At 39.1% G+C, this 12,068-nt stretch overlaps 1 protein-coding gene across 1 annotated transcript in view; it reads left to right on the forward strand.

Annotated features, from left to right (window-relative positions):
• Nucleotides 1–749: 749 nt before the first annotated feature.
• The window catches only part of ALLC (allantoicase), a 57,002-nt gene continuing 45,683 nt past the window's right edge, over nt 750–12,068 (forward strand). Inside the window, exon 1 of the mRNA XM_027840409.1 lies at nt 750–928. Coding sequence (XP_027696210.1) covers nt 781–928 — 148 coding nt within the window. The 5' untranslated portion in view covers nt 750–780. The remainder of the gene's footprint in view (nt 929–12,068) is intronic.

Below are 12,068 nucleotides of genomic sequence, written 5' to 3' on the forward strand. Positions count from 1 at the left end.
CTAAAGTTGGGTGGACCACTAGGGGGAATGGAAAAAAGGGGCTGAATGGGAGAGATTTTACTGACATTGGAGGTGGAGGTGGAATTGAGTTGGTAACCAACTGGGGTGAGGGGCATCAAGGAAGGTGAAGAATGCCAACTTTGTGTCATAGGCATCTATCAGCTCTAAACCTCTTTAGATCCTTCCCCCCCTCTATCATCTCTATGTGTCCCATCTAGTCCAGGTTCTGTCTATGTTAGGAAACAGTTAGCTAATATTTTCATTAAATTCAGACTAATGTGTTAATGATTGTTAAAGTGTTACTGCATGGATCCTTTCTAGAAATGTGTGTGTGTGTGTGTGTGTGTGTGTGTGTGTGTGTGTGTATGTATGTGTTAGTAAAGACTTTCTAGAGATTTTAACTCCAAGAAATGATTCTAATTGGGAGTTGGAATTTTACATACTATAGCAAGTGATGGGAAGACATGAGTATGGTTTGGGGGCCCTCTGAGGGTCCTTTTAGTTCTACTATTTGATGACTCTATTAGTTGCCTGAGGGTTATTCGGGCAACTAGCTTGGTAGCCTGCAGGGTGGCCCCCTACTTTTCTAGGGATAGTGGGCACTCAGTTGCCAAGCTCCATCCTCATTCCATCCCCTTATGACATCACTCAGGACATCATTAACCACCAGAAAACCTTGGCTTCTTCAGTCAGACTCTTACCAGTTCTGTCCCAGCTGGCACCCTGACATCATGGGAATTTGCCTGGCCTCTTGGGGAAAGATTGATCAACCCTGAATCTATGTTTCTCTACTCTTGTGCCAGGTTGGATTGCCAACAGAGTCAGCTTTACACACCGCTTTTTTATTTTGTTTACCATTGCCAACCTAGTAAGGTCACAACAGGAAAAATATCTCAACTAGGCAATGAGCATTTTGCACATTTGAAAGGTATGTGTGAATACCCTGGTTATCTTTTACTCAGATGACAATACCTGTAGATGGCTCTGGGTAGTGACAGATTTGGGCTCTGGGGGAGATAGGTGTGATTGTATAAAAAGTCTGAGAGACATTATTTCTGGGTAATTAAACATTTTATTAATTATGCTAGTGAGTAATTAATGAAAGGGTGGTCATTTGACTGCCTCCCCTAAACTAAAGACAGATTATGGCAGTTTATATGCCCTTGGAGGAGTGGGTGTTCGTTGATGGCCATCAATTCTGATTGGTTAACAATTAATGAGTGAATAAATATTTTAATGAGAAAGAGCCCATTCTAAGGAGGGGCTGAGGGATATGACTGATTATGTTACTCTTATTCCCAGAACATTACCCACCTCAGGCAATATAAACAAAGGGGTAGAACACAATGGGCCAAAATTCATCCCATTAAATTCTTTGTAAAGTTTTTCTAGTTGGGTGGGGCAACAACTCCACCTAGATAAGATGGTCTAGGTGGGGTAAATTTTTGACCAAGGTCACAGATCTCCTTGAAAGACTAGACTTTGAGGAAATAGGAAAAAGGAAAAAGGCAAAAACCCTGGACCTCCCCAATAATTGGTTATTTAATAATCATTTCTCTCATAGGAGACATGATACATGAGGCCATCCAACCATTGTTATCCCCAGCTTATAACCTATCAGTGCTTTCCCTCTGCCATAAGTAATTTTAGTGATGGTCTCATCTCAGAGATAATTTGTTTCTGGGAAAACTTGGTAACTTTCCCATTAGAAATCCCATTTTTAGAATTTTGAAAGGGAATATAATGAATTGATTCCTTTATTCAACATCTTCCATAAAGTTCTCTTCTCAAAAGCTAGAGCAGCAAGTCTTAAAAAATTGGAAAGACTACAAGTATGAACCAGGTGAAAGACTTTTTGGAGGATTATAGCACTTTACTTGAGAGCTTTATCTATTGGATAGTGGAAAAAGCAATGAATGGTTCTGGAGCCAGAGGAGCCTGGTTCAGATCTCACCTCTGATACTTATAAGCTGCCTGTATGATTTGGGGCAATTCACTTAATCTCCATGATCCTCAGTTTCCTCATTTGTAAAATGAGGCCACACAATATAGGCCACAAGATGTTGAAATTTTCAATTACAGAAATGCATGAAGACATTTACCAAGTTGAAGGTCATCTAACCCTATTGGGAGTTACTAAGAGGTGGCTTAGTTTGGAGGGAGAAACCCATGCTTCACATTGGATGCTTGAAGTATTGAAGTACTTAATTTTTACTGAGCACCTATTATGTATGAAGTCCTTTTCCAGGTGCTAAGAGAGAATGAATAAAAAAATGAACAAGACTCTGGTCCCTGCTCTTAAGCAGCTTAGAGTCTAGTGAAAGAGATTATATATACAATTGACTATTATTCCACCTAGAATAGAATGTGGTAACTTCATAAGAAAGATACAGACTCTGCTGCAGGAATTCAGAGTTAGGGAGAGATATTTTCTGGGTCAGAGGAGGCTTCATGAAGGGCAGAGGATGTTTTTGTGGGACCCTGAAGGATGGGGGGGGAGAAAAAATAAGTGAAAAAAAGAAAAAAAGAAATTTACATGGTAACTTTATTATATGTTTTAAAGGAACAGCAAGTTGTCCATAATAGATTTGCAGTTTCATGCGCAATCATCCTTTTAGTTATACTCTGTTATGGAAATGCTTGTTTTATTCCATAAATTAAAAACAAAATAAATAATGTGATAAAAAAGAATGAGATGAGAAGGATAGGAATGAACAAAGATGTATAAGTAAGAAAGTGTCAAGTATGTTCAGGGAATGACAAATTATGTTTGGTTTCAGTGTTAGGGAAAATGCACAAAAAAGGATGGGAAGGTAGGTGGGGGCCAGATTGTGTGGAGAGCCTTACATAAATTGTCAAGTTATAAAACACAAAGATTTTTACTTTTAGCTCTGTTTCTTTGACTAACAATCAAATCTTGTTAGAACAAACTCCAGAGGGCATTAACAGCTTTACTAAAAATGATGGTGGTATTTTATTAGGAAAAAAAAGTATAGTTTTAGACTTCAAAGTTAAAGGCTGTAGGAGCTACAGGCAAAAAGAACAGAGCTCTGAACCTAGTGAAAGAACGGGAGGGACTCTACACATATCTCCATTCCTAGGTAGCAGCAGCCCTTTTGAGGCTACTGCCCAACTGCCTCTTAGACTGGCAGACTGGGGCCCCAGTGGGTGGCTGACTACTTATCCATCCAGGTTTTAGGGGTAATCTTGAGGGGTTGTGACTTCTAATGTTATGATTCATGAGTCCCTACTCAGCGTGCTCTCCATTTCTATATCAATTAATCAGCCAGAGTTAATTAGCTTGTACAAAAGGATATTTACTGAAATAGTAGAGGAAGAATAGAACATTCTCACCAAACACCTTCCGTATACGAGGTCCCTGAGCAGAGTGGGATCACACTTGAGAGCACGTGTGACCAAAGGGTAGCTCTGGGTTTGTGGTTACTGAAAGTCCTTTTCTCCATTTGTCCAGTTCTTAGGAAGTTTTCCTTAGGTATAGCTTTTTTTTTTACCCCCTCTGAACTCCAAGGGTTGATATCTTTGTAGAGTCCCAAAGCTGCCTTTCTTGAAAGTGTGTCTTGAAGCATTGCCGTCAGACACTGCTCCTCCAGGGACAATGCCACCTATATCAATGGGATGGGAATATTCCCCTGCCCCCTGTCTCTGATCCGAAGGAGGGGAGAATCTCACCAGTGCCTCTTCTCCCATTCCCGAAAAGGGTAATTCTCCTTTTCACTATTAGGCTGCCTTGATGCTGGAGTCCCTTACCAGAATCTGCTGCTGTAGTATACATAGGCCCAAATGTGTGTCTACTTCTTTCAACTAATCCCATTACTTTTCCTGTGTGGCATTAGTTGATTTTATCTAATGATCAAGTACTTGCTCCTAAATTTATTAAAAACTTATTTACTACTAGTTTACACCTTGTTTGATTCAATCTAGAAATCTGGGCCCTGAGCATCCACATTAATTAGGGTAGAGGTTTCAGCTTCACTCTTAAATCCACTTCTTTCCTTTTCAATCCTGTTTGGGTTCCATGTTGTTGTTTTTTTTTGAGTAAAGGCTATGCATTTATTATTCTTTGTCTTATAATTTGGTAGGCTGTGATATAGAAGAGAACAGCAAAGTTGAAAGAACTAGGTTTGGATCTTGGCTCTTATTCCATGAGCTGTGGGGTATATTGCATTTGGTTCTCCTCTCCCTACCTCAATTATGATTATACTACAAGAATCTGTGATCTCATCATGATGGGTACTTCTTTTTTTTTTTTCTTAAGATGCAGATCACAACTCACCTGTCTTTTCAACTTAGTGTAATTCTCTTGTAGATGTTGTTGTTCAGTTGTTTTCAGTCATATCCAACTCTTTGTGACCCCATTTGGGATTTTCTTGGCGAAGACACTGGAGTAGTTTACCATTTTCTTTTCCAGATTTTTTTTTTCCAGATAAGAAACTGAGGCAAACAGGATTAAATGACTTACCCAGGATAACCTAGCTAGTTAAATGTCTGAGGCTGGATTTGAACTCATGAAGACTAGTCTTCTTGACTTCAGGTCTGGCACTCTATCCACTGTGCCACTTAATTGCCTTTCTCTTGTAGATACCCTCCTATAAATCCTCCATGGAGGCCCTCAGTGAGCTAGGGCATTCTTCTAGTCTCTTGATATTATGTAGGCCCCAGCAGAGAAAACATGGACAATATTTATTATCACTTTTTTTATGTTTATGACCTACCTACCTTCTTTTCTGTTCTTTTATGCTGATTCCTTATTGATACTATGGTACAGCTGATCCTTACTAATTATGAATGGTACAGTAGATAGAGCACTGGGCCTGGAGTCAGGAAGACCTGAATTCTTATCTGACCTCAGACACTAGCTGTGTGACCCTGAGCAAGTCATTAAACCTGTGTATACTTCATTTTCCTCATCTTTAAAATAACAACAAAAATAATTACATCAACCTTTTAGGGTTGTTGTGAGCATCAAATGAGACAATATTTGTAAAGCCCTTAGCATCATATAAGTGATTTATAAATGTTAGTTATTATTACCATTATTATTATTTTGAGTCTCTGACCTTAGAGTAATTTTTTTTTTAAACTAGACCTGTAATTTCATCAATGTAGGGAGCTCCTTGTGAAGAACTTCCTTTACCAATGCAGATAAAGTACCTTTTCTGAATTATAGTCTTAGAGAGCTATCTTGGGGTACCAAGAGTTCTCTGACCCTGAGTTATACAGATAGGGTGTTTTGGAAGCAAGATTTGATCTCAGATCTTTCTGGTTTTGAGGCCATCTCTCTATTCACTGTGAAATGCTACTTTTCTGGGCAATGTATTACTTTAATTCTTTAGAGACTGATATTCCAGCCCTATAACATCACCCAAAGAATACTGGTATTAAATAATGGGGTTTTGTTTTAGGAAGCAGTTGGAGTTCACTAATATTATTACTTGATTTCCCAAGGAAATTCAGTTTGATCTTTTTCCTGTTCAATTGTGGGTCAGGTTCATCGTCCATCTGTAGTGCCTGTTCAAGATACGTGCAGTGATGGATCTGCCCTACCTAAAGATTATCCCTCCAACTGTATGACATACAAGAAACTTTTCTCTATGTGGCCTCTTCAAGAGGCCCTAACCTAGAAGAACTAAGCCACTTACCTTTTAAAAAAAATTGTTATATTTTATTTTTTTTCCAATTACATGTAAATCAATGAATGATTATGAATTTTATTTAGCAGTCTGCAGTGTTCCTTGGCATGGAACACAATGCCATATGCAAAAAGGAACATCTGGAACATCTCTCCATCAGGTCCATCTGGTCCCTGTATAGGACATAGCCACATGGCTATGCCTAGATTTCTGCCTCCTCACTTACACCTCCTGGTCTTCCTGGCTTCCTTCAAATCCCAGTTAAAATTTTGCCTTCTACAAGGCGGCTTTCCCCATTTCCCTCAATATTAGCTAGTGCCTTTCTCCTGGGCTTATCTCTAGTTTGTCTTGTACGTATCTTATTTCTACATAGTAGTTTCCATATTGCCTACTGCATTAGACTGTGAGCTTCTTGAGGATAGGAACTGTTTCTATCTTTTTTTTTTTTCCCAGCACTTAGGATAGTGTAGGCATTTAATAAATGCTTGTTGATTTGACAATAACAAATGCCTTATACCTCCCTGTTTTAAGCTTTGCTTGATAATAGTAAGTGGAGGCTTGTCAAACAAAATCATCTCTACTGTTGTATTTTTCAAGGAATTTTCTATGATTTTGACATTTGTATGGGAAATCCCCTTTTGGAGGAGAGCCTTTGAGCTGACATTTTGCAGTGCCAAATAAAATAAAATGCCTTTTTATAATCAACAAACCATCATAGTGGGATCTTGCATTCTCTATGCTCTTCAGTCAGTTGTGTGTCTGTAAAGATGTGGCCTACTGTAAAATAAAAATTGTGAAAGCTTGCCAGTTTTCTTCTCACAACTTCATCAAAGATGCTTTTAATATGTACATAAATTTTTATAAAAAATACTTTGAAGTGATGGAATGTGGCACGTGGGTCAGTGGTTGATGATATATAATACAGGCTACTATGATTCTCATGGCCTGGAAGGTCAACTAGGTTAAGTTTTCATTCTTTCTCCAGGGATGTCTGGGTGTCTCAAGAAGATTGGAGCTCTAGGCTCTCTGAAAATGGCTTCAGCCTCAACCCATGGGTTTTTCTCAGTTGTAGGGGTCGTCCCCTACATCTCAGTTCCATTTAGCCACTAACAATCAGGTTAACTTTTTACACAGAAATATTTACTTTAGAAGGTGTAATCATAAATATACAAACTTACTCCCACAGCATATGGGATACGGAATCCCCCTCCTCCCCATCCCCTTTGCATAATCGCATTATCTTTGGAGGAGAAGGGGATTAGGTTCATAGTTTAGCTCAGCTTCCATAGATCATAGTCCCAGTTCCAAGTCCAACCTGTGCTCCCCACCCCCTACTCTTAGACTAAAGTCCCAGGGATTCTGGCTTCTGAGGGCTTCCATGCCCAGATGGCTGGCTGTACCATCCTTCTTTCAATCTTGGCTCAAGGTCATGTGGACAGCGGGGAATCACCTCAGGCTGAAGTGGAGGAGATCAAACAACACAGAATGGAAATAGATACCTCCAGACCCATTTCTCTGAGCCAGCTGAAAGAGGAAGCGTAGGGAAAGTTCTCCTTTCATTGGTCAGTTAGGTGAAGCAGTAGGTAGAGCCCTGAGTCTGGAGTCAGAAAAACTTTAATTAAAATCCAGCCTCAGACACCTACTTACTAACTACATGCCAGTGAGCAAGTCATTTAGCCTCTGATTACCTCAGTTTCCTCAATTATAAAACTGGGATAATAATAGCACTGTTTCTCAGGATTGTTGTGAGAACCAAATGAGATAATAATATTATTATTCAGTTCATGGCACTCAAGCTGTAGGTGAATGGTGATCTTTACCCTCTGGATACAGCAGATAAGAGTAGAAACAACAAAAAATAAGTACAGCAGAAAAAAAATTATGGCAAAAAAAAAAAGTAGCAGAAAGTGGAGAAAAAGAAGGCCATTGGTTTAGTTCCAACAATTTCAAGGATGTGGGCAGCCAATCAAATGAGGCTATCCTTACCCTCCATGTTAGGCAATCTAGACATGCTCCAAAGGCTTTTCAAAGACCCCTCCATGATAGGCAAACTGGGTATGAGCGAACAAGCCCAGATGAGAGATATTTTCTTGATTGCCTCCCCCACCTCCCTTTTTTTTTTTTTGCATGGCGGTGGGACACAATGATGCTCTTGGTTTTTTTTTTTTGAAATTCTTTAGCCTCCTCTCTTTCGATATTGTAAGACCTGATTTCTTGATAGGATAGGGGAAAGAGCTAGGAGTTAGACCTGTAATTTCATCGACACTGGAAATGTCCTTTGGAATTCTCTCTTCATCTAGAGAAGAGAGTTTAGGAGAACTGGGTAGGGCATTAAAAATTGAGTGACTAGTCCAGGCTCACACAGCCAGTATGTGTGAAAGGCAAGACAGTGCTGGTCTTTGGCTCTCCAGCCATTGTGCCACATTGCTCCAACACATTCATAATGATATTACCTCGGGCACAGACTTCTTCTGTATGTACTTGGTCTAGTCCACTGTTCCTTATTTTCTTTAATCTCATTTCAACTTCTTTCTGTAGCACGTTGGGGTCAGTGATACAAATAGCAAGGGGATAACTCCCTAGGTAGATAGAAACTTAATGGAGAAATCCTAGGTTATTGCCTGAGGTATGGAGGGGTTAAGCGATTTGCCCAGGTCAAGCATCCAACTGATATGTTCTAGGTCCTCATGGCCTCTGGGATGTTTCTGTCTCTTTAATGTCACCAAACTCCTCTTAAATCTAATAGCCTTTTTTTTTTTCAGTCCTCATCCTTCTTGACATCTCTGTCCCATTTGCCCTCCTCTCAAGTCTAATCTCTTTTCCACTGAACAGCCCTTTAAATACTTGAAGATCACTGTCATATCCCTACTCAGTAAGCTTCATTGGCTCCCTATTATCCCAAGGTCAAATACAAACTTCTCTGGAATTTAATGCATACCACAACTGGCACCAGCCTATATTTCCAGACATTACATATTATTTCCCTTATGCACTCTATGGTCCAGCCAAACTAGCTTTCTTGTCTTCTTTCACACATGATATTCTTTTTACCATTTCTGTGGCTTTTCACGGGCTTCCCCTCATGTGGGAATGTACTCCCCCATCACTCTGACTCTTAGAATCCTTAGCTTCTTTCAAAGTTTGGCTCAGATGCCACTGCCTTCCTGAGTCCTGTTCTAACCCCTAAAGCTGCTAGTTCTTCCCACTCCCACCTCAAGCTACCTTATATGTCCTTTGTATCTACTTACAGGGTATATCCCCCTAACCAAAGCTAAGGTATTTGAAGCCAGCCTTGTTTTTTACCTTGTCTTTGTATCTGCAATGCTGGCACATTGATGTCAGCACTTAATGAATACTTACTGATTATCAGACATAAAAGTCATAGCATTTTAGAGCTGCAAGGGATGCTACAAGTCATCTATACCAAACTAAATGTGAAGCTGCAATCCCTATAACATCTCTGACAAATGGAGCCTAGCATCCACTTGCAACCCTCTAGAGGCGAGGAACTCACTATGTCTTCAGGCAGACCATTCCATTTCTGCACAGTTCTGATTGTTTGGAAGGTTTTCCTTACACAGGCAGCCAAATCTGCCTCCTTAATACTTATTTCTGCTTGTTGTTCCTATTTCTCAAGCTAAGAAGGATAGATCTCACCTGCTTCCATGGGGCAGCCCACAAAATATTGTGATTTTAGATGGGGAGACCAGATGTTCCCACAGGAAACAGGAGGAGAATTACTAAACATCATTTTTTTTTTTTTACCCTTCTTTCCTTTCACTCTAATCTGATCAGCTAGATGCCAAAAAGATTTATCAGTGTAGTTAGGATACAGTTAGGTGGGAAAAGCTACTTGGCAATGGGAGATTTTGAGCAAGGATTTAGACAGGAGCTAAAAGTCTGATGGAAAGATATTATCTGCCTGTTTGCTCCAATACTTACTGATGGCTTATTTGTAATTCAGTAGTAGGTGGCTGCTGCCACCTAGTGGATTAAAGAAAGTGAGTTACTTTCCACTCAGCATCTTCATTCTGTTTTCTTTGGATGTTTGTGCTTAACACTTTTGTTTTATTTTATTTCATTTTATTTTTAAGCTATGAAATAAAACAATCATTTCCATACCATAGTAGAATAAAAAAGATGATTTCACATGAAACTGAAAATCTATTATGTACAACCTGCTATTCTTTTAAAATATATAATAAAGTTAACATGTACATTTTTCCCCCTTTTTCTTTCCTCCCCCCAACCCTCAAAGAGACGGCTACCATTAGACACAAATATGTATATATATGTAAGATCATTCTATATGTATTTCTATTTATCAGTTATTTCTCTGGATAAAGATAAAGTCTTCCTTTCTAGGAAGTACTTATAATAGTCAAAACGACTTAGTTGTTCAAAGTTGTTCTTAAAACAATGTTGCTGTTACTCTCTATACAATGTTCTCTTGATTCTGCTCATTTTGATCCTCATTATTTCGTCCAAGTTTCTCTCCATGTTTTACTAAAATCAACGAGCTCATCATTTCTTATAGCACAGGAGTATTCCATCACGATCACATACCATGAAATTTGTTCAGTCATTCCCTGATTGATGGGCATCTCCACAATTTCCAGTTCTTTGCCACCACAAAGAAAGCTGCTATAAATATTTTAGAACACATAGGTTCTTTTCCTTTTCCCCCTAGTCATCTTTGGAAATAGACCTAGTAGTGGTATTACTGGGTTAAAGGGTATAGGCAGTTTAATAACTCTTTGGGCATAATTTCAGATTGCTTTCCAAAATGGTTGGATCAGTTCACTGTGCCATCAACAGTGAATTAATGTCCCAATTTTTCCACATCCCCTCCAACATTTGTTGCTTTCACTTTCAATCATTTTAGCCAATCTGACAAGTGTAAAATGATATCTATAGTTAACATTATTTTAGAACTGGAGAATGCTCTGCTCTTAGGTAGAAAGATTTTTCCAATCCACCTCTTTTCTAACTGATGGCCCTTTCCCTTCCCTGGGGATGTTTCAGCTACTAAGGGCTTCTTTTGAGGACCTCTAGACTTAGCTGATGCCAGGTGCTTCTGGGTCCTGGATACTGTGCATTTATTTATTAATTTATCCATTCTCAAGTCATGGCAGCTTGGGCTCAGCTCAGGACTCTTAACACTTCCAGATGCTAATATCAGCCTTTGAGATATTCTTCATCCCCTCTAGCCAACTACCTTGCTCTTGGGTAGATATTATTATGCCCTTAAAGTTTTTGACTGATAATATTAATTGCAGGCCTCAAAATTTATGAAGCAGTTTCCCCACAACAGTCTTATGAGGTAGGTAGATAGGTATTACAAATATTATGATCCTCACTTTTGAGAGGAGAAAACTGAGGTTCAGAGAATAAGATGATTCTGAGTTCAAATCTGGTTTTGGACACTTATTAGTTGTGTGACCCTGGGCAAGCCACTTAACCCTGTTTGCTTCAGTTTCCTCATCTTTAAAAGGAGCTGGAGAAGGAAATGGCAAATCACTCCAGTGTCTCTGCCAAGAAAACCACAAATGGGGTGACAAAGAGTCGGATACAACTGAAATGACTCAACAACAAAGATACAAGGTGTCAAGGGCTAGAACTGAAACATGAGATCTCTTGACTTCAACTGGTTTAAGATGCTGTCCATTCTATTAATAAGAAAGCTGAGAAACTTCAGAATATCCAAAGAATGAATGGCTAATTGTGCAATTTCAAGTTTCTCGAAGAGGTTGAATTTAGAGGAAACATTAGAAGATGCACAAGGGCCTTTTACCTGCTTATGAGGCATGCCCTGGTCTGGATTATTGACTCTAGAACTGGAAGGGACATTAAAGATCACCTAGTCTAATTCCTTCATTTTATAGAAGAGGAAACTGAGGCTCCAAGAGAGGTGATTTTTCCTGGTGTAACACAGGTAGCAAGTAGCAGAGCTTTGAACTCTAGACTCCAAATCACTTTTTCTGCCACATCACACTGATACTCCATAACAGGCTGCCATCCTGTCCCTATAATGAAGTAGCAAATAATACTAGGTGTTATGTAGAATCAATGGCTAAGTTTAGAGAGGTTTTCCACCAGAAGGGTGATCAGGGGGTAGGTTTTTTCCCAGTGGCAGCAACACATGAAGACCACTCACGTATAGAGGAAACGTACAGGTAACACACACAGTGGTGATTCTTTAATTAACCAACATAGATGAACATAAATAACTGCAATGTAAGAGAGGATGTAGTAATAATAGTAATAACAACATTTATGTTATTATTATAAACCTAAAAATGATTACTTTCCCCTTCATTGTCAGTCTAGGTTTATATGAAAGAAGATACCAAGTTTTATGGGAGCTTCAGTATTTTAGAATACTAATTTTCACAAGAAAACCACTTTGCAGTCTTC

The sequence above is a fragment of the Vombatus ursinus genome, unplaced genomic scaffold (assembly GCF_900497805.2).
Source record: "Vombatus ursinus unplaced genomic scaffold, bare-nosed wombat genome assembly UNPS02014841.1, whole genome shotgun sequence".
NCBI classification, from domain to species: domain Eukaryota; kingdom Metazoa; phylum Chordata; class Mammalia; order Diprotodontia; family Vombatidae; genus Vombatus; species Vombatus ursinus.